Source organism: Pygocentrus nattereri, chromosome 20 (assembly GCF_015220715.1).
Source record: "Pygocentrus nattereri isolate fPygNat1 chromosome 20, fPygNat1.pri, whole genome shotgun sequence".
NCBI classification, from domain to species: domain Eukaryota; kingdom Metazoa; phylum Chordata; class Actinopteri; order Characiformes; family Serrasalmidae; genus Pygocentrus; species Pygocentrus nattereri.
This window is the reverse complement of record NC_051230.1, coordinates 15,319,527-15,339,813: the sequence shown is the minus strand read 5'-3', so window position 1 is coordinate 15,339,813 and position 20,287 is coordinate 15,319,527. Positions and strand designations below refer to the sequence as shown.

The window sequence follows — 20,287 nt, the reverse complement described above, 5'->3', positions numbered from 1 at the left end:
TCTGTCTGTATGTCTGCTATCATTGTTCAAACCAGACTAAATAAATATTTTAGATTGATAGCCAGTATTTCTAGAAATCTCATTCTCTACACTCACTTACCTTCCTGTATTCAAAGACCATACATGGTTATTAGCCTCCCCTCCCCCCTTATACCTTCATTATATGGAGTGTTCTACAGCAGTAGAACAATTAAGTGCTTACTCCTTAGATATTCACAAAGATTATGTTAAGTTATGTGTTTAAAAACAAGTCCTGACTAGTAGTAATACAATGAAAAAGTACAAAATTGTCATTTCTAGCATATTTTCTGTTAGACAGTGTCTGTCCCAAAATCTAACCCCTAAATGTGAAATACTTGTGAAAATATTCATTTAAAAATTTTTAAAAATTTAAGTGACCCACAATGGGGAAATTTCACCTCCGCATTTAACCCATTTGTGAAGTGACCACATACACTCTAGTGAGCACACACACACTAGGGGGCAGTGAGCACACTTGCCCAGAGCGGTGGGCAGCCCAGTCCGCAGCGCCTGGGGAGCAGTTGGTTGGGTGTCTTGCTCAAGGACACCTCAGTCATGTGCTGTCGGCTCTGGGGATTGAATTGTTTGGGGATTACTGACATTTGTTTCCTTTTTTCAATGTTGCATTTAAAAGCTATTTTAAAATTCTTTTAGAGGGAAGATTTAGATTTATCAAAAGTATTTATTTATTTATTTTAGAGTTTTAGTCCGTGGGTGGAGCCTTGTTTAGCCACACCCCTGCATTTTAGAGCAGGAAGTGAGACTGTATCCCTGTCCTTTATGGCCACATGGCATAAATGTGCCTCAAACTGTAAAAATCAGTGTGTAACGTCAAAAATTCTCACTACTGAGACAAATTTTCTGCAATTATTTAAACATTTTTTCTGTTTTCATGAAAAATATTGTGGTTTTTGATGTGTGCAACTGCTCAAAGCTGTCTTTGCCAGCTGTGTACTGGCTAACGCTTTTGAGTCCTGCTAAAATTATTGATTATATAAATACATTTCTACACATTTATTTGCACATTTTCTATTTATTTGCTGAGTTTAATATATTTTCTCCAATACGTTAAATTCCGTACTATAAACAGTAATTGTGCATTAAAATGTGTAGAAGTGCGTTCTCTGTAGAGGATGTGTTCACTTACTTTCACAAGAAAACATAAATCAAGGGTGCCAAAACTTCAGCACAAACCTGACCAAACTATCCAGCCTACTGTTCTGCATTTCAGCCCCACTCATTCACAGGACAGGTATAAGGAAGTTTCAGCCTGGACTGTTTCTTGAATTAGGTGCAATACAGGGCAGCCAGTCAGAACAATTACATGGAACTTATTTACATAGAGAAGTCTTAAAGACACTGTAATACAAACAGCCTGTGTGACGGAGACATAGAAGGATGCTAGAAAATGGAAAAATGGTCATGTAAAATTAATTATGATTCATTTGGTGCATAAAACCACACATACTATAAGAGGATCTCAGTGACAACCGTCAAATACAGGACAAATGTAGTATAGGAGCCTTTAGTATCTACTAAATTGAAGATGACATTCTGGTAAATCAGTAAGCATTTTTGTTTATGGACATGCTTTTGTTTTGCTCCACTTTTGCAGTGCCAGAAAAATGATTGGTGAGCAAAGAGCAGAGCAGGACATCATTACTAGATGATTGGATTATTCTCTCATCAGCTACAAGGCCAAGAGGGTCCTGCCTGAGTAGCAGGAAGCCGAGAATGTGTATTTGTGTTCATGTGTGTGTCTGAGAATCTCCCATGGCTGTCATTTACTGTCAGCACTCAACCCAGGGCTTCAGGTTACTAATTGAAAGCCCATTTTGTTTGTGTGTGTGTGTGTGTGTGTGTGTGTGTGTGTGTGTGTGTGTGTGTGTGTGTGTGTGTGTGTGTGTGTGTATTATTCACACAGACACACACACAGACACACACACTGCTGTCTGTCAACTCAGTCTCACCATCAGCCCTTTCAATTTGCTTGCCAACGTGCTCTGAAGAAATGAATGCTGTGACTTTACTTGATGCAAATGGGCACATTAATAATTCCAGTATTAAATGTCATCACTGTCCAAAATAAACCAAGTATCTCCAAAATGACAGCTTTACAGGAGAAGGCAAAAATGTTCTTTACTTTTACTGTAAATTTCAAGAAATATTTCTATTGGTCAATCCATCATGACATGTACACATAATGTAAATGACAGCTGCTGAGTTTGAATGATGTAAAAAATAAATAAATAAATGAATAAAAACTAAAGAAAGCAAAAAATTAGATGCTTAATGTTCTGTTTCTCAGAGTATAACTAATTTCCAAACACTTTAGTGATGCTGAGGTCTGGACTTTGGGCTGGTCAGTCCTTTGATCTGAGAACACCAGCAGATTCTATGATTTGCAGAGTTTCCTTTTCTCAGTAAGGTCTTCTTGACAACTGCACGTCCTTTCAGACTCATATTGTTAAGTTGTCTTCTCACAGTGGAAGGATGGACAGAAACACCTGTGGATTTTTCAGATCTGAAGCAAAAGTAGAACTTGATTTTCTCCCCTCTCTCAGAGATGAAAGTGTTATTACTGTTAATACTTCAAATAAACAGTTAATACTCTTTATTTGATGCTGAATGTTTTGTTGGTCTTCCAGTGCTTGTGAAGAGCGGTTGTGAGGAGTCCCATTTTCTCTGTCATTTTTATTATTTTTTGAACTCCACTTTTGGGAACTCCTGTTTTTTCATTTACTTTCATTCAAGCAGATTATGCTATATCTAAATTGTTGGGTGGTGGAGAGAAAATGCTATGGGGTTTTCCAGGGGTTGGCCCAGTTAGGGAAACCTAACGCTTCAGCATAACAAGACATTTTGGACAATTCAATGCTTCCAACTTTGACCCTTTTCTCTTCCAGCATGACTGCCCTAGTGGATAAAGCAAGGTCCATAAAGGCATGGCTGGGTGAGTTTGGTGGGGAAGAACTTGACTGGTCTGCAGAATGCTGTGACCTCAACCCCGTCAAACGTCTTTGGCATGAACTAGAACATAAATTGTGAGCCAGGCCCTCTTGTCCAACATCAGTGTCTGACCTCACAAATGCTCTTCTGGATAAAATACCCCCACACACACTCCAAAATCTTGTAGAAAGCTTCCCAGAAAAGTGGAAGTTGTTATAGCTGCAAAGGGGTAGCAACTCTGTATTAATGCCTATGGATTTAGAATGGGATGTCATAAACGCTCCTGTAGGTGTTTATATGTCCCAATACTTTTGTCCCTATAGTGTATATTTGTTCACAAAGAACATAAACTACCATTCAGTAGTTAAGAATCTCTTTTCATATTAGTAATTTGAAAAGTTATCTGCCTGAAATTTGATCAGTACATTTAAAACACGAGGCATCCTGGACATTTTAGTCTTTAAATTTTATTCTCAGTGTTATTCAGCGTCCTCATTTTAAATTACTCCTTCTCATCAGTTAAAACCTATTTACAGTAGTGGCATCACAAAAGAATTTTAAACATGTTTCTTAAAATTTTGCACATTCATGTATTTTGGTTTTAACAAAGACGATTTAACATATCAAAAAAAACACTGCTTAGATTGTATAAAGACTGCAAAGCTGAAAGAAAAAACTGTTAAATGACAATTCAGTATTTACATTTAACAATAGTCTGAAAAGACTTTTCTAATTTGATTAAGCTATGCAAAAGTTTGGGAACATTGCATTCAGTTGAAAAAGATGTTGATGGAAGTATGAATTCATGATGCTATTATTATTGTTAAGTGCCGTTAAGTCTGTTCTGACTCCTGTCATCCATATGGACAGTGTTTCTCCAGAATATCCTGTCTTCTGTTTGGGTCTTCAGGTTTCTGAATGGCTGATTCACGATTCCACATTTACCTTCATCTCTTTCACACATAATGGTCTTTCTTAATGACTTAGTTCTCAGAACAGGCTTCATTTGTTTGAGGATCCATAATTTTTTTTTTGCCATTCAAAGAATTCTCCAAAGCCTTCAGCAGCATCAAAGTTCAAAAGCATCTATTTTTTACCTGCCTGGCTTGTTTACTGTCCAGCTTTCACATCCATAAACTGCAGAGAGGAGCAGAGCCAGAACAATTCTCATCTTTGTTTGTGGAGACAAATCGTTGCATTTAAAGATCTTTTCCAGTTCCTTCATCCTTGTTCTGCTGAGTACCAATAATCTGTGCCATATTTCTTGAGTGCTGGATCCTCTGGTGTTAATAATTGGTGCCAGTAGACAACAGTTGTCCACCATTTTCACATCTTCTCCATCAGTGGTAAAGTTAGCATATTGAGCTGCTATGACTCTATAATTTCACATAGTGCAACTCCTTAATAGGAAGCTGTGAAAAATGCTGGGTGTGTTCAGAATGATAAACAGATCTGACTGAGAAATCTGTGTTACACTGAGAATAAAGTTTTAATTGAAATGAATCTCCAGAATGCCTCCAATTTGACAAGTGGTGATCAAATCTGACACAGATAAGTTATCAAAAATGACTGTAAATCAGTGATTGTAGTATGTCATTTATCATTCAGTAACTTTTTGGTGTTCCCAAAAACCTAAAATGTTAAATAAACATCTGAAATTCTGTAAACTATGGTGTGCAGCTAATGATATTGGTATGTATGCTATATACTTAAGTAGTGAATAAAATAACAGCACTTCTTAATATGACAAGTGGGTCCAAACATTTGAGCGCTAGTGAATATGTTTACATCCGGTTCTGCTCCATTTAATTAAACTCATTATGTTAGGAGCAGTTCAGTTTCACAAGAAACAAATGGGTTTCATTAGATCTGCCTTGCTGGCCAGCTTACATGTTTTTCTCATTTTCTAAGTGAAAATAAGTTAAAACATACTCTACAAAAACACATTTAAATATGGGCTCATCATGTTGGGCAAAAAAAAAAGAAATCAGAAAATATGCTCTAACTTTTACAAATACCACATTTTATGTTTTATTTTTATTTCCAGTATGTTCAATTCAGTGAATAAACAATAACTGTGCAGTGAAATGTGGAGAAGTGTGTTCCATGTACAGGATGTGTTCACTTACTTTCACTAAGAAAATCAACAAAACATCATTTGTCCAGGGGTGCCCAAACTTTTGCATACAGCTTTACCTTTGTAGAAATACACTCAGTGAGCATTTTATTAGTAACACAACAGATTCAAGACTCTTTTTTTATTTTATTGGTTTCACTTACATATACGTGCACTTTGTAGTTCTACAATTACAGACTGTAGTCCATCTGTTTCTCTGCCTACATTTTTAAGTATTGTGTCCACTCACTGTCCACTCACTGGACATTCCTACCCGTGGTCCACTTCAAGATGTAAAGTCCATGATGATAGCACATCTGTTGTTGCACAGTTTGTGTTGGTCATCGACTAGATCCTCATCAGTGGTCAAAGGATGCTGCCCACAGGACACTGTTGGCTGGATATATTGGGTTGGCTGACTACTCTCAGTCCAGCAGTGACACTGAGGTGTTTAAAAACAGCAGCACTGATGTGTCTGATCCACTCAGACCAGCCCAACACACACTAACACACCACCACCACATCAGTGTCACTGTAGTGCTGAGAATGATCCGCTACCCAAATAGTACCTGCTCTGTGGTGGTCCTGTGGGGTTCTTGACCATTGAAGAACAGGGTAAAGGGGGCTAACATATGATATGCAGAGAAACAGATGGACTACAGTCTGTAATTGTAGAACTACAAAGTGCATCTATATGTAAGTGGAGCTGATAAAAATGGACAGTGAGTGTAGATAGAAAAAAGTGTTCCTAATAAAGTGCTCAGTGAGTATGTATGTTCATGTGTTTTGTTATTCACGTGGAACCAATGTATGTATTTGAATCATGTCAGACTGAAACACTATTTCTATCCATGCATGTTTACAAAGAGACACATTGTACTGCCAGTTCTTATTAGCTCATAAAACCCAGTCTGGAGCTCTGATGAATAATCTAGACTGACTGTCCCCGTGGCTGGTGTAGTCAAGGCTGCTAAACGTTCAAATTGATATTAAACCTCTTCATAATCATCACAAAGCATAGATGAAGTGGAATATTTTAAGTAAGAGACACATCTGAAATGAAAAGCTGTGAGTTATTGATATATACGGGTGACTGACTGATCTAAAAGACACCATAAAGGGCCTATATCTTATGTTTTTCCTGTCTTGTTCCTGTTCCTTATTACAACTCCAATTCCAAAATAAGTTGTGACGCTGTGCAAAATGTAAATATGAAGTCACGCAATGATGTGCAAATCATATAACCCCTATATTTAATTGAAAATGGTACAAAGACAACATATCAACTGTTGAAATGTGATTGTGTTTTGAAAAATATAGTATAAACCCATTTTGAATTTGATGCCAGCAACACATTCTAAAAAAGTTGGGACAGGGGCAACAAAGTGGTGTTAAAGTTGTGTAATGCTAAAAAAACACTTGGTGGTTGATTGGCAACAGATCAGTAACATGATTGGCTCCCAGAGAGTCTTTCAGACATAAAGATGATGGTTCACTACTCTGAGAAAGACTTCGTGGACAAATAGAATAATGTTTCTCAACATAATATAGCAAAGAACTTTTGCTTTTCATCATCTATGGCACATAATAATGCTAGAAGATTGAGAGAATCTGGAAAAATCTCTGCATGCAAGGAACAAGGCCAAAAAACAGTATTGGCTGGCCATGTTCTTTGGGCCCTCAGGTGGCACTGCATTAAAAACAGACAGGATTCTGCAGTGGAAATCACTGCATGGGCTCAGAAATGCTTCTGAAAACCACTGTGAAAACAGTTCAGCGCTGCATCCACAAATGCAAGATAAAATTCTAAAACACAAAGAAGAAACCAAATACAAACAGGATCCAGAAACACTGCCACCTTCTTTGGGCCCGATTTGTCATTTAAATGTACTAAGAGAATGTGAAAAAGTGTCCTGTGGTCCAACAAATCAATATTTTCTTTTTACAAATCATGGACACTATGCTGAATTATATCTTCACTTTTTGGCAACATATGCTGGCATCCAGATGATGTCTTTTGCACAGAATGCCTTGCTTATTTCAGCAAGACAATGTAAAACCACATTCTGCACGTATTACAGCAGCATGGCTCCATATTAAGAGTCCAGGTGCTAAACTGACCTGCCTGCAGTCCAGACCTGTCACCCACTGATAACATTTGGCACATTATGAAAAGAAAAATACAACAAAGGAGGTGCTAGACTTTCCAAACTCTCTTTATCTCTTAGCTGTTTTTGATTCTGTGCATTTTGGATTGATAAATGTGATGGAACTTATGTACTAATTGATTGCCCTGTATTGTGCCTCATTCAAAAAGAAGTACAGACTGAAACATCCCTTCTAACTTCAGTGGGTGGAGCTAAACTGCAGTGGCTGAGTATGTAAGTGTATTATTCTAACTCAGTTTAATATCTGTATAAGAAGGCAACTCTCAGAGCCTCTGTTTTTCTCCATGGTATCCAGGTAGCTAAGCAAGTTCTCCACTTGGTTAAGGCATGAAGCAATATCATAAATTGACAGAGGAATCAACTGATCACATTTTAATTTCCACTGGGTGGGGCAAATTTCATGAGAAAGAATGTCACTCCAGGCCTTCTGGAAGCCCTACACACGTCACTGACTGTGATTACAAGCATCAGGGGGTTATCAATTAGTTGATAGCACTGGAAAACAGCAGCAGTGGCTCTAAAGACCACTGAAGTCATGTGTAATTCTGTAGTTGCCATTATGCTAATATTTGGAACTCTGGGTCTAAGCTTGAATTTTCTATGGCAAAAATGAATGGGGTTTTCAAAAAGTCACCTCTGTCACGCCCTGTGATAAATACAGTTGTTCAGAACCTGATGCGTTTTGTCTTGTGTACATTTTTCTCCCATATGCCACTGAATCCTCTGAATTCCAAGAGCCTTAATGAGTTGTAATGATAATATAGCTACAAGCAAGCTAATGCTGCTGCACATCTATTTGATGTCACTAAGGTACTCAAAGGTAAGGTGGGTGTTCTGATGAATTGTGCTGAGGTTACCTTCATATTTATAGCGTATTTACAGGTAGCTTCACACAGAAAAATTCACCTATCAAGAAATACTATCTATGAAGCTAAATTCAGGTTCATATTTATCTTTTTTTCTTGTTTTAATGTTTTGAGTTTAAATGGTGCAACATTTGTTATTATAACAACTTAGGCACCAGAATGCAACTGCTGCACCATTTAAGGTGGAACGGGACCATTCAGAAATGAAGCTGGTGAATGCCTATATCATAAAAAGTCACCAGCACCAAAAGGATAATAAGGATATTGTGATAGCCTAAATCAGCTTATCAGGGGATAAGCTGAGTCTGTACTGAATCTACATTAAAAACACACACAAAAAACAATTAAAACACTGTAATAATGATATGCGAATGCTCTGTCGGACCACTCAATGGATAGCATAAATTGCCAGAACATGGACTATGGTGGTCTTATCAGGTGAAAACCACTTTCAGTCTAGTCATGTTGAGCAGTGTAAGCTTATAGGGCTACCATGCTGGTTTGCACAGTTTTAAGGAGGCTGCCAGTCTAATGATGCCAATTCAGTATGCAGTAGCATTAGCTTACATGTAGAAACAATCATATTTCATCTTTTTAATGACCTCATAATTCATAAAATCCAGTGATATTTGAGAGAAAAAAGGTCCATGGGACAGAATGTATCAGCTTTGGGACATTTTTGATTACCACATGATGTGACAGAGACAGTTGTCGAATTAATTTTTCTCACAGACAAATTCCTTTTAGACCCAGAGTTTCTTAGGTGTGCATAAGAGTCACTGTGAAACTGCTACAAGGTAAACTATAGGCTAATACTGCATTTCTGTCACAAACTTCAAGTAATGCATGCAGTACCTTTTAGAACCTTCAAACGTCCATTTAAACCTAGAACTGACAAAAAAGTTGTGAATCACATTTAGCTTGGTGCTAACATACCACTAGAATCCTATAGAGATGCTAGCAGAAGTTAACATTATCATAGAAGTATTTTTTCCTAATGTTTTGGCTGAGTTTTGACTTTTATGGCCTGAAGTGAAGGTCTAGCACTACTAGTCATGGTTTGTCTCAGCTATACAAGAACTGCATGGACTGGGCAGGGAGTGAGTGACATGTCATTAAACTTATATACTACATCTTTTATTTAACAAAAAGTAATGGAAAATCACTTTTCCATGGGCCCATCAACCCCTTAACAGGCCACCAAAGTTTTATTACACACTTCTATAACTTAAGAATAGCTCAGCCTTTTTGCATTGAAGTCCCTGTAGTTAGCTGAATAATACGCTTTTGTATGTGAAAAGCCTGGGATGTAAAGGGGTTAATTTGGCCTGTATTTGGCCTGCTGATGTTTTGTTTATTAGACCGCCTGATTTGATTAATGGAATGCTAATGTATCAAGACAACAAACGAGCCAAGCAGACACGTTATAAACTAATCTCAGAAGAACCAGAGCAACTGCAGTCCTGTCAAACTCGATTTGCCATGTGCTGTAGCCTGAGCCTGACGACACTACAGCAATCTGCTGTTTCTTAGTGGGGAAAATGAGTGGAGGGGGAGCCTAATGAAAAATACAACACAGCAATGCATCACAGCACAGAATTACCATCCCGATATGTGCCACCACATCCAGCTGCTTAATAAAAAGCCTGTCTATTCTTGCTGCTGTGCAAAAACAGAGCAGGTGCTTGATCTGTTACAACAAAGCTATTATAGTCCAATCGATATTCACCATCACTTGATGTCTGACTGCAGTTGTGATTTTAAAGGGCCCATATTGTGGAAAACCACATTTTTTCTCACATTTATAAAGGGCTCTTATCTTACATTTGTCTTGCAAATTTTGTGATTATGCATCAAAACAGTCATAATTCATTTTTACATGACCATTTTCCATCTTCTCTTTATCCCTTACATTTGATCAGGCTGTTTTTGCTACTGCACCTTTAGGACTGTGTATGTAGGTGTATATTAATGGCCTCTGTTCTAATTTCCTGCCCTGTTTTGTACCCAGTGCGTGTGTGAAACACCTCCTGGTTTTTGAGGGGTCCCATGTTGGCTAGCTTCTCCAGCGTTGGTGTCATTGTGGCATTGATTGGTTTAAGAATTCATGTTCTGAATGTTCTTTTTTCTAGTTTGGTAATGTGGTCCTCTGTGCATTAATTGTCTTAAATGTCTACTCTTCTCTCTTTGGTTTGAGAAATAAGTGACAGCCCACCCCAGGACTCCCTGTATTTCATTTCTTGGTTGTGTCATTTAAAAAGCATTTTGGGGTAAAACACTCCTCATAACTTCAGTGTGAATGGGTGGGGCTAAATCGCTGCAGGCTGAACAGGTGGATATATTGGATTTTTGACATCACAAAAAATGCATTCAAAATGAGCTGTTTTTGCAACTATGTATCCAAATGAGGACTGAATAGAGTGAGGAGTGAATGGTACATGTTTAAAGTTGAACTGTGTTTACATACTACAATGATCATGGAAATCTTATCTCTGATTTGAGCCCTTAAAATAGTAGTGCTGAGCAGTTCAGCAGTTTAGCCCCCCATTTCATTTTGAAGTTGTAAGGAGTGCTTTAGCCTAAATTTGAGGCACAATACAGGGCAGCCAATCACAACAGAAGTCATGTATATACATTGATCTTAAAGGCACAGTTACAGAAATAGCCTGTAACATTCTAAAAGATAAAATGGTCATGTAAAAAATAATATTAACTTAAACACACACAAATGTCACAAGTGGCCCTCAAGGAAATAAGCAAATATAAGGAAACTGTAGAATATGGAACTTTAGTGAAGTGGTTGGTGTAGGACTATGCAGGATAAGAGTAAAGGCCATGCAGTCTGATCTGGTTTCTTCTGATGATATCTGTAATTAAACAAGTATGTGTGGTAATTAATCAAGCCATGGGATTTGGATTTCTGTCTAAAGGGGTGGATTTATGCCAGGATGCTTTGGATGCTTCTCTGAGGTTGGAGATTTGTGGGATTGAACAGAGACAGATATGTGGCTCACAGCAGTGAGAAGGTCAGTCTAGCATCCAGCTCTCCAAAGGACATCACTCACCTTAGCAGTGGACTCTATAAATAGAAAAACCTCCAAGTTCCAAGGAAATACACTATCATTTAACAGTGCTTTCGATAATATTAAGGCAGTTTAGTTGCAGAGATATGAATATGCTGATAGTCCTAAACAACTTCACAACTTCAGGCTGTGAAGAGGGCAGATTCTAAAATGACTATGAAACCTGTATAGCATCAAGAAGATTTTACATTATAAATGAAAAAAAGAATATTATGAAAATGACCAAAATCTCTCATTATATAATGATTAAATCTACAAGTAATAATTGTAAGTATATAGTTGATATTTAATAATTGATCATTACAATTATGCATCATATTCTTATGCATCAGTATTCATAACTGAGGGAGCTTTTAGAGGCAATAAACTCATTCAGATGTCTGGTTACTATCACCACCACTGTAAAAAAATTCTGACTCAGTAAGTTTCTCTAGAGTATTTCACATCAAACCACTCTTGATTTAATCAGACTATTATAGAAAAATTTTGAAAAATTACTGGAATTCCCCTTTAAGATGTAAAGAATTGTTCAGAGTGGTTTGATGTGAAATGTTGCATTTTAGAAGAACTAGATTATTTACAAGAATAGTGATAGGAACCAGATGTCTGAACAGTTTAATGCCCCTAAAGGCTCCCTCACAAACACTTAATACATGAAATGGTTATGAACACCATCTGATTCTGAGGCGCTGCTTTATGAGAGAATGTTTCAGACACATTAATGGTGGAGAAGTACATTCAAAGCATTGTAAGGCAAAATAGCATCCAAGGAAAACATACTTCCTCAGATATACCACTATTTTATTATTATCAACATTACATATAAAAACTCAGAAGACTCATGTAGTTCACTGATGGTTTTTGATGGTAAATAAAATGGCTGTATTTGCATTGTAGACACTGCAATGCCTGGTTCCTATTACCACTACTGCATAGAAATCAGCATGTCAGTATATTTCTGTATAATGCACCGTTTCACATCTTCTCTGAATGACTTTGCTCACTTCTCACTTCTGTAAATTCTACAGAAATAGTTCTTCCCAAAATAGTTGAAATATTGAATAAAACATCTAAAATACCCTTTTTAACAAAAATTTTTTAACATGCATATCTACATAGTTTAAGTTAGTGTATATAAACAAATATTCATATGATTACTCATTACATACTTATAAACAGTAATATATAGAGTGTGGTTTACTCGCTTGTCCATTCAGAAGACCACCACCATCGCTAACGTCCTTACTTTTCCACGTTGCTCACACAGGTGACATCATCACGCCCGCCTACAGCATAGATCATCCCAGCCAGGGCGCAGACGGCCACGTCTCCACGGCGACCAGGCATGGGAGCCATCAGCCTCCACTCATTATATAGTGGGCAGAATCGCTCAACCGGGCATGAGGGGTCCTTTGGGGTCCAGCCACCAACTATCATAAAGCCAGAAGAGAGGGGGAGGCAGTTTGGGACTGAAAGCAGAATCATAATACTGACAGAATGACTTTAGATGAGGTCAAGAAAGCCTCAGAGACACAGAGTCAGTAAGGAATGAGGTGAAGAGTGGATCAGCACGTACTTATTAATGGACCTCAACCTTCGTCAAGCAGATCCTGTTGTCAGTTAAGATTGAGAGTCTGATGAAAAATCTGATGTTTGCTTCTTTAGTTTTTCACTGAAGCTGTGAAGCTTATGTAGCTATTTTTCAACCACTGAGTGGAAAATTAGCTAATCAGGAATTGTTTTTCTCTATGGGATCTAGTTAGATATAGATCAAAAAGCTCTCCTATTGGTTAGGACCTCAAGAGCTGATGAGAAGTGCTAACACATAAAATTAACCAGCATAATTATAAAGTGACAGAGGAGTCAAACTGTCTTTAATTTCATTTGGGAAACAGGTCACACTAGGCCTTCTGGAAGTCCTAGATACATCAGTGACTGTAATTACAGGGGGTAGTCTCATCAGTGGGTTCTTAGAAATAGCAGAGCTCACTACTGAAAGAATATCTGTCACAAGCTTCAAGTAAAACAAGGTATGTCTTTTAGAGACTTTAAAGGTCTGTCTAGAATGGCAAAAAGCATGAATCTGTGAAAGCCTAGTACTGAAAACTACTACAGTCCCATAGGGGCGCTAGAAGAAATTCCATTTCTGTTAAAAACATAAGTTTTGACGATTATGGCTCAAATTGGAGCTCAGTCAAGGTTCTACACTTGTAATTAGGTACATATGCATTCATTAAGGCACAGTATCACAAAGTGTTATGAACTCAACTGATTGAGCAAGAGAGAAAGAGAAAAAAATCTTCTGCGCTTTGAGATTTGTAACAAGTTTCAAATCTCAATAAAAATGTAACTAGTAGAAAGTGTTGTTTTTCATAAATATAAAAGTACAAGTATTCTGTATCAATAACAGTAACAGCACAGTAACAAAGTACTTTCATTTAAATAAGTTAATCGCTTCTTCTTGGGATTGCAGGCTAGCACACACATTTAAGATACCAGATGTAAAGTGAACAATTGACAATATAGCACTGCTGTCAGAACAAACCTTGTACCTCCAAAATTTTACAAGAGAAGGAAAAACATACTTTACTTTCAACGTAAGTCAATGGAACCAGACTTCTTTCCAAGTCATTTTGGGCCATTTATTTTGGTCCATTTTACATGAAATCTGCAAACAGTGCCAAAGGCAACAGGCATTTTCAAAGTATGCCCAAAAATTGAGATGAGGTTTCGTTCCAACAGCAGCAATATGAGTTTTCTTCCTTTTCATTTATTAGACAGATATATTAACATGTTACCAGTGCATGTTTACATTTCACAATTAAATATAACCAATGGATATATAATATATAATATAACCAACTTCTTTGTCCTTCCTTGGTTTATTGCCCACTAAAATGGACCAATGTCCTGTTAGTGGACCCTCTGAATTCCTTATTTCAGGTGGAGATCTCTGGGTTTTTACCAGCAGCTTCTCCCTATGTTTCTTAAATAAACATATTACTGTGGAGATTCAATTGTGACTGATAGTTTAACTGATTTCTTGTGTTTATGAAGGATGGTTATTATACTTAACAACTCATTGATGATTTAGGCACAGATGCTGGTGGGATGAAAGATTCCATTCTTCTTCTTTCGGCTGCTCCCTTCAGGGGTCGCCACAGCAGATCATCTGCCTCCAACTTGCCCTATCCATTGCCTGCTCTACTTTCACACCAACCATCTCCATGTCCACCTTCACTACATCCATAAATCTTCTACCTCTTCTCCTTCTACCCGGCAGTTTCATCTCCGACATTCTTTGCCCAAGAAATGGTTTAGGCATAACAGATTAATAAATAACAACATCTAACTTGTCTTAGGTTCATCATTTGCAATATGTTTATAATAATAACTGTAATTTACAATCATAAACCTCAACACTTTCGTCCCCAGATTCCTCCGACAGGTCTGTCAGGACGCTATTGAAAGTGACATCACAGCGGAAATTTACTGTCCATTAAATACTTGGAGCTGGAGCTTTCAGAGTTGAATTAATATGAAACGAGTTCCAAAAATACCAGCGCTCATCTGAGCGCAGCTGCTGAGAATTTATGGCTTTGTTGCTGGGCCTGTCTGCAGTCTGCTCTCTTATACACCCTTTCATACTGATCTAACAGCAGCTTTTAAAGTTCAAATCTTCACCTAACCCTGATGGATCCAGAGTGCATGTCTCATAGCAGCATGGGGGCCACTGTTAAAGATTCTCTGAGCAGGTAACATAAAAAAGCTGAACTAATAGTACAGGATATGAGTTCTGGTTACAAATGCTCAAAATGTGGAAACAGAAATGGCTTTTGAACCTGGATGAAATAATTCATGACATGATTTAAACTACTGACTCAAGTAATAGTCACAGTCAGAATAAAATCCTTTAACTCTCAAATAGTAACTTTACAGGACAAGGACAATGTTGGAACATAATGTAACATTTTTTATGTATGTATAGAAAATATGGAGGTCCATTCCTGCCAGAAAAAGAACTCTAGTATCTTGCAACAATTTTCTCAAAATATTGTGTCTTATTTTCTTGAGATTTTGACTTAAGATGAGATTCTGATGTACTGTGTAATGAGTTATTAAATTTAAATAGAGAAAGTGATTATTTTGGGATAATAAGTCATTATTACAACAATTAGTAAGTCAGATTTTTGAGACAATAAGTAATTATTTTGACATAGAAAGTCATTGTTTTGAAATACTAAGTGATTATTTAGACAAAGTAATCATTATTTTACATTGTAAATTATTATTTCAAGATAATCAGTTGTTATTTTGACATAGAAATATTTTGAGAAAATAATCCATATTTTTAGATAAAAATCTAAACTTTGCCATGCTACTGCTAGAAATAGAGAAAATGTGATTCATAGGCTTCCATAAAGAATAAATAAAAATATCAATTAGCAGAATATTTTTGACAAAGTTCTTCATCAACTGTGCAAGCCAAGTGCTTGTAAAACAATAGGACTTTTTAGTTTTTATTTTCTGTTTTTGACAGATTTTAAATGGAATAAATGATCTAAAATATATAAGGTATTCATTTTTTGTTATTAATGTTATTCTAAAAATAATGCACATATGCTGAGCAATGAGTAAACACTGACAATGGCAAAAAGAGCCACATTTAAAAGTCTTAGGTGGCCATAGAGTCCACCTCTAAATCGTTAACAGTGTAGCTGCCAATAGGATGAGAAATTCAAAGTAAGGTTTACCCGCTGGGAGTACTAAAAAGCAGTGCAATCCATATGCATCCACAAGAGATATGTAAAATAGATCCCAGAGGAATCCTGGGCCTATAAAAAGCCTTGGTGCAGACACGCTTGCATGTGAAGCGGATAGGAGTGCAGCATTACTCTGAGGTAAACAGAATGGGCTTCACAAATCTCAGATTGCGTCTTTTTTATATCTTTGTCTTGACTTTAAGTACACAGTCTGAACACTGACCTATAAACATTGTGCCAGGGAGCTGCTCTCTGAACTGGCCGGGTCGCTGGGAGCCATGATGACCTCTCACTGTCCGAGGGCCATTGAGCTTTTGTTTGTGCTTCTTAAGTGTGACATCACTCTGTTGTTCAAGCAGAGCTGGCCTAAGATGGAGATTCAACACAAGCAATTATGAGTTATGAGTTTTTACTACATATGTACATGTTTTGTTTAGGACACATTGTCACTGTGGTAATGAAAAAACTCAATTTTAGCTTTAATAACTTTAATAACTTATAATGTTGATGCTACAAGTTGTTATTCCAAGTAATTTTGGAACATTTCTATTTGACTCTTCATCATGAAATGTTCACACAACAGCAGCTGGCCTTTTCAAACAGTTTAGAAAAATGAAGCAGAAGAAGAAGAAAATAGAGCTATGAAGTTTTGATTGAGACAGAGAATGGAGTTACAAACAAGATATGAAATACAGGGGGTCCTGATGGGTCTGGGCTCCCCTTATTAATCTTATTACTCTCTTGGTTCCCCCGATTGTCTTAAAACCAAAACAAACTTATTATGAAGTTACTCTGTTGGAGAAAAATCTTTAAAGCTCATTTTTTATCCTACTCCACAACCTGCATTCTCCTTTCTTTAGTCTAACTATGCAGCACCAGTCTGCCTCAGGGTGGCGCTGTAGCAAATTACTTCACCCTGTTGGTTCTACATAGAACCATATAAAACCTGCCCAGTAATGCAAGCGTTTGGTGTAAAGAGTGAATTTTTTTTGTTGTGTTTTGGTGCCATTGAGCTAGCACCACCACCGCTGAGTGTATTAGCAGTTAGCCAATGTTGGAGTAGCCAGCCAACATGGGACCCACCAAATAAAAAAGAGCATTTCACACACTGCTCATAAAGTTTTGTTGAGACATAGAACATCAAAGGCACAATAGCTAAAAAAAAATAATTAAAAATCCAACTAAACAGAATTGTGAATTATTATTTTTACCAAGTTAATTTAGTAAGAACCTTTTAATGTCAGAGTGATAAAAAGTTTTAGAAGCTATATAAAGATTTCTTTATTACAATGAAAAACATAAGAGTTCATTGCATATTCCTCCACCAGCTCATCCTGAGTTGAGTCAGCTGGATGGATTTTTGCAGATTTTTAGATTAGACTAGATAGGTGAAAGGTATCTACCATGATATGTGTGATATTCATGAAATCTGCCTTTGTACAAAAAATCTGGAAGCTATCTTTCCACCATACAAAGGTCAAAAAATGTACAAGATTCAAAAGCGACTTGACCTGTATATCACATCAGTAGCTGTACTCAGCACATGGAGTATAAGGTATACATCCTCCATTAATTGACCCAGAGTCTTATTTGTTTGTATGTTTGTTTGATTATTTTGGCTTTGTAGCTATGGTGTAGCATATTAAGTAAGACTGCTGAATGTGAACAGAGCTTGAATCCCTGATTGGGCAGGAACACCATGCTATCCCAGTAATAGTCCTTGGGCATGACACCAAACATTACATTCCTATATCTCTGAAACAATGATAAAAAAAGCCATGACTTTTATAAGTTACTAGATAGCTATCATAATGTACCATTCACGGCTAGATATGGTACAGATTATGTTACAGTAAAAATATCTCTGTGTACGAATCGAAAAGTCCTCATCAGCCATATAACCCTCAGTAATCTCAGACTGAGAATCAGTTCAATTACTAATAAGCATGCAGTCAATGTCAGAAAGGCACGTTCTGTTCTTGTCTATACTCCACAATGCAATTACTCTGGGCCTAATAACATTATTAGCTTCATCATCAACTGTAAACAGCCACATGTAGCGTTACATTCCCTTCATCAACACCAATCACTTCAGCACATGCTAGTATTTACCCCTGCTCACAGTATATCCCCATCCTTCTGCAACACCACTCTTCAGAAAGATCCAGTCCTGGTTGTCTGGTGCTAAAGGACCAGCGAAGATCAGCTGTTTCTTATATATGTGGGTCAGCAACCCACCCTGTTCAGTGTGGTTACAGCCTGCATCTTCAAGTGTGTGGGAGGTGATCATGTATTAAGCTCTTCATAGAGACCAAATGTCCTTGTGATAGTGGAAAATGTGAAAACCTTGATACTGAGCGAACATTTAGTTGGTCCCCCACAAAGATGATAAGCCATTTTTTATTACAAATATTCCAAATAATGTAGTTTCTAATAAAAAAAATGTCCGAACCAAAAGACATCCTGGGGTTATGTAGTCATTAGTTACAGTCATACAGAAGAAAATGGAAATATCCCACAAAGGCAGGAATACAAATGTATGTGTTTGTAAGTCTGTGTTTGTTCAGATTAACTGATGTTTCCCCTCTGTAACTTCCCCCAGTGATAATTGTGCCTTTCACGCAGCTGAAGAAACATTAGAAGTCCAGAGATGCCTGCCAAGGCTGCTCTATTAATCCAGTATCTCTATAGCTGATGACATTAACTCTGCTTAGTTGGCACTGATACAGTGGATGGTGGATATGATGCGTACAAATAGAATGGAGGGAAATCCTTTAAAAGGTATATACACTCATAGGAAAACAGGTTTGAAATGGCTGCATCGTGTAGTGACGTATTCTTAAAAAGGATTCAAAAACACTGAAGTTGTTGCTAAAGCCTGAGTGGACTGATAAATTATTCGGATGATCAGTTATTATTCTCAGAGTGACTAAACTTTGAGCAGTGATGGAAATGAACAGATCTCCCATATTTTATTCACAATACAACCTAGAACACACTGGATGGAATGGCATAAAGCAGACCACCCCTGAACTCTGGAGCAGTGGAAATGTATTCTGAGTGAGGAATCATGCTTCAGTCTGATGGACAAGTCTAGGATTGGCAAGTGCCAAGAGAACATTACCTGTCTGACTGTGTTTTGCCAACTGTAAAGTTTGGTGGAGGAGGGATACTATGGGGTTGTTTTAAGGGGTTGGTCTGGACCCCTTAGTTCCAGTGAAGGAAAATTTTAATGCTTCAGCATAACAAAAGTTTTTTGTACAATTGTAGCTTCTAACTTTGTGGGAACAGTTTGGGGAAGAGTCTTTTCCAGCCCAGTATGATTGAGCCCCAGTGCACAAAGCAAGGTTGATAAAGGCATGGCTGGGTGAGTTTGGTGTGGAAGAACATCAAACACCTGTGGGATGAACTAAAACAGAGATTGCGAGCCAGGCCCTCTCATCCAACATCAGTGTAGACATATGGGGAAAATGTATGGTTGAATTTGGATTATCTTAAGGAGACTGCAGACATAGCAAACATCCCGAATTCATTTCAGTAGTTTTAAGAACACACAAACATGTTTTAGATCTACAGTGCACAAACCTTCCAAACAGTGTGGGTGCTGGATGTGACACTTTGGTCTTAAAACTGGGTTGAATGAATCAATTTATGGCGTTTATGGCAGGCTCGCTGATTTAACTCATTTGGCTTATTGTCATGCCACCCTTTAAAAATGTAAACATCTGCATATTCATTCCCATGAGGAAGTGCAACTGAAAATGCTCTCTCATTTGGCTTTGTAAGTGACTGTAACTGGACAAGAGTGCTTTAAAACAAAACAAAGGACCTTTGCCACTCCTGCTGAAACTAACTCTCTATTTGGATACTTTCTCTTCAAATAAGCTGACATAGTTTAGCTGGTTATGATACTATTGATTGGGTTGCAGCAACGGAGATATTCAATACTTCAAAACGTATATTCAGATAATAATAACAATAATCACAGTAGTTTTAAGTGCTTTTTCAAACGCATACTTTATGTAACTTCTTCCTCGTCTATTTAGAATCTGGCAGCATCCATGTACAGAACACCATGGCCTTTAGATTGCATAACAAGATCTCCTCCAGCCACAAGCCTGCTGATGAACACTGGACAGCAATAAATCATCCTTTATCTGAATATGTGCAAGGCCTGTTTATTGGTGTCCCAGAGTCAAAGTGTCGTACCTGTTAAACTTTCATACCTGCTGATAAGAGGGAGGAATCCAGTTCACTAAAAATGTTAACAGAGTCAAATCAATCAAAGCTACCAATCTTTAGTTTAAAACGTTTTTCAGTG

At 37.4% G+C, this 20,287-nt stretch overlaps 1 protein-coding gene across 1 annotated transcript in view; it reads right to left on the bottom strand.

Moving 5' to 3' along the window:
• The window catches only part of LOC108423570 (kelch-like protein 20), a 28,707-nt gene extending 10,490 nt beyond the window's left edge, over nt 1–18,217 (bottom strand). The window contains exons 1-3 of the mRNA XM_017690964.2: nt 18,079–18,217; nt 16,190–16,332; nt 12,450–12,633 (exon numbers count right to left, since the gene is read on the bottom strand). Coding sequence (XP_017546453.1) covers nt 12,450–12,633; nt 16,190–16,332; nt 18,079–18,101 — 350 coding nt within the window. The 5' untranslated portion in view covers nt 18,102–18,217. The remainder of the gene's footprint in view (nt 1–12,449; nt 12,634–16,189; nt 16,333–18,078) is intronic.
• Between the last annotated feature and the right edge of the window lie 2,070 nt (nt 18,218–20,287).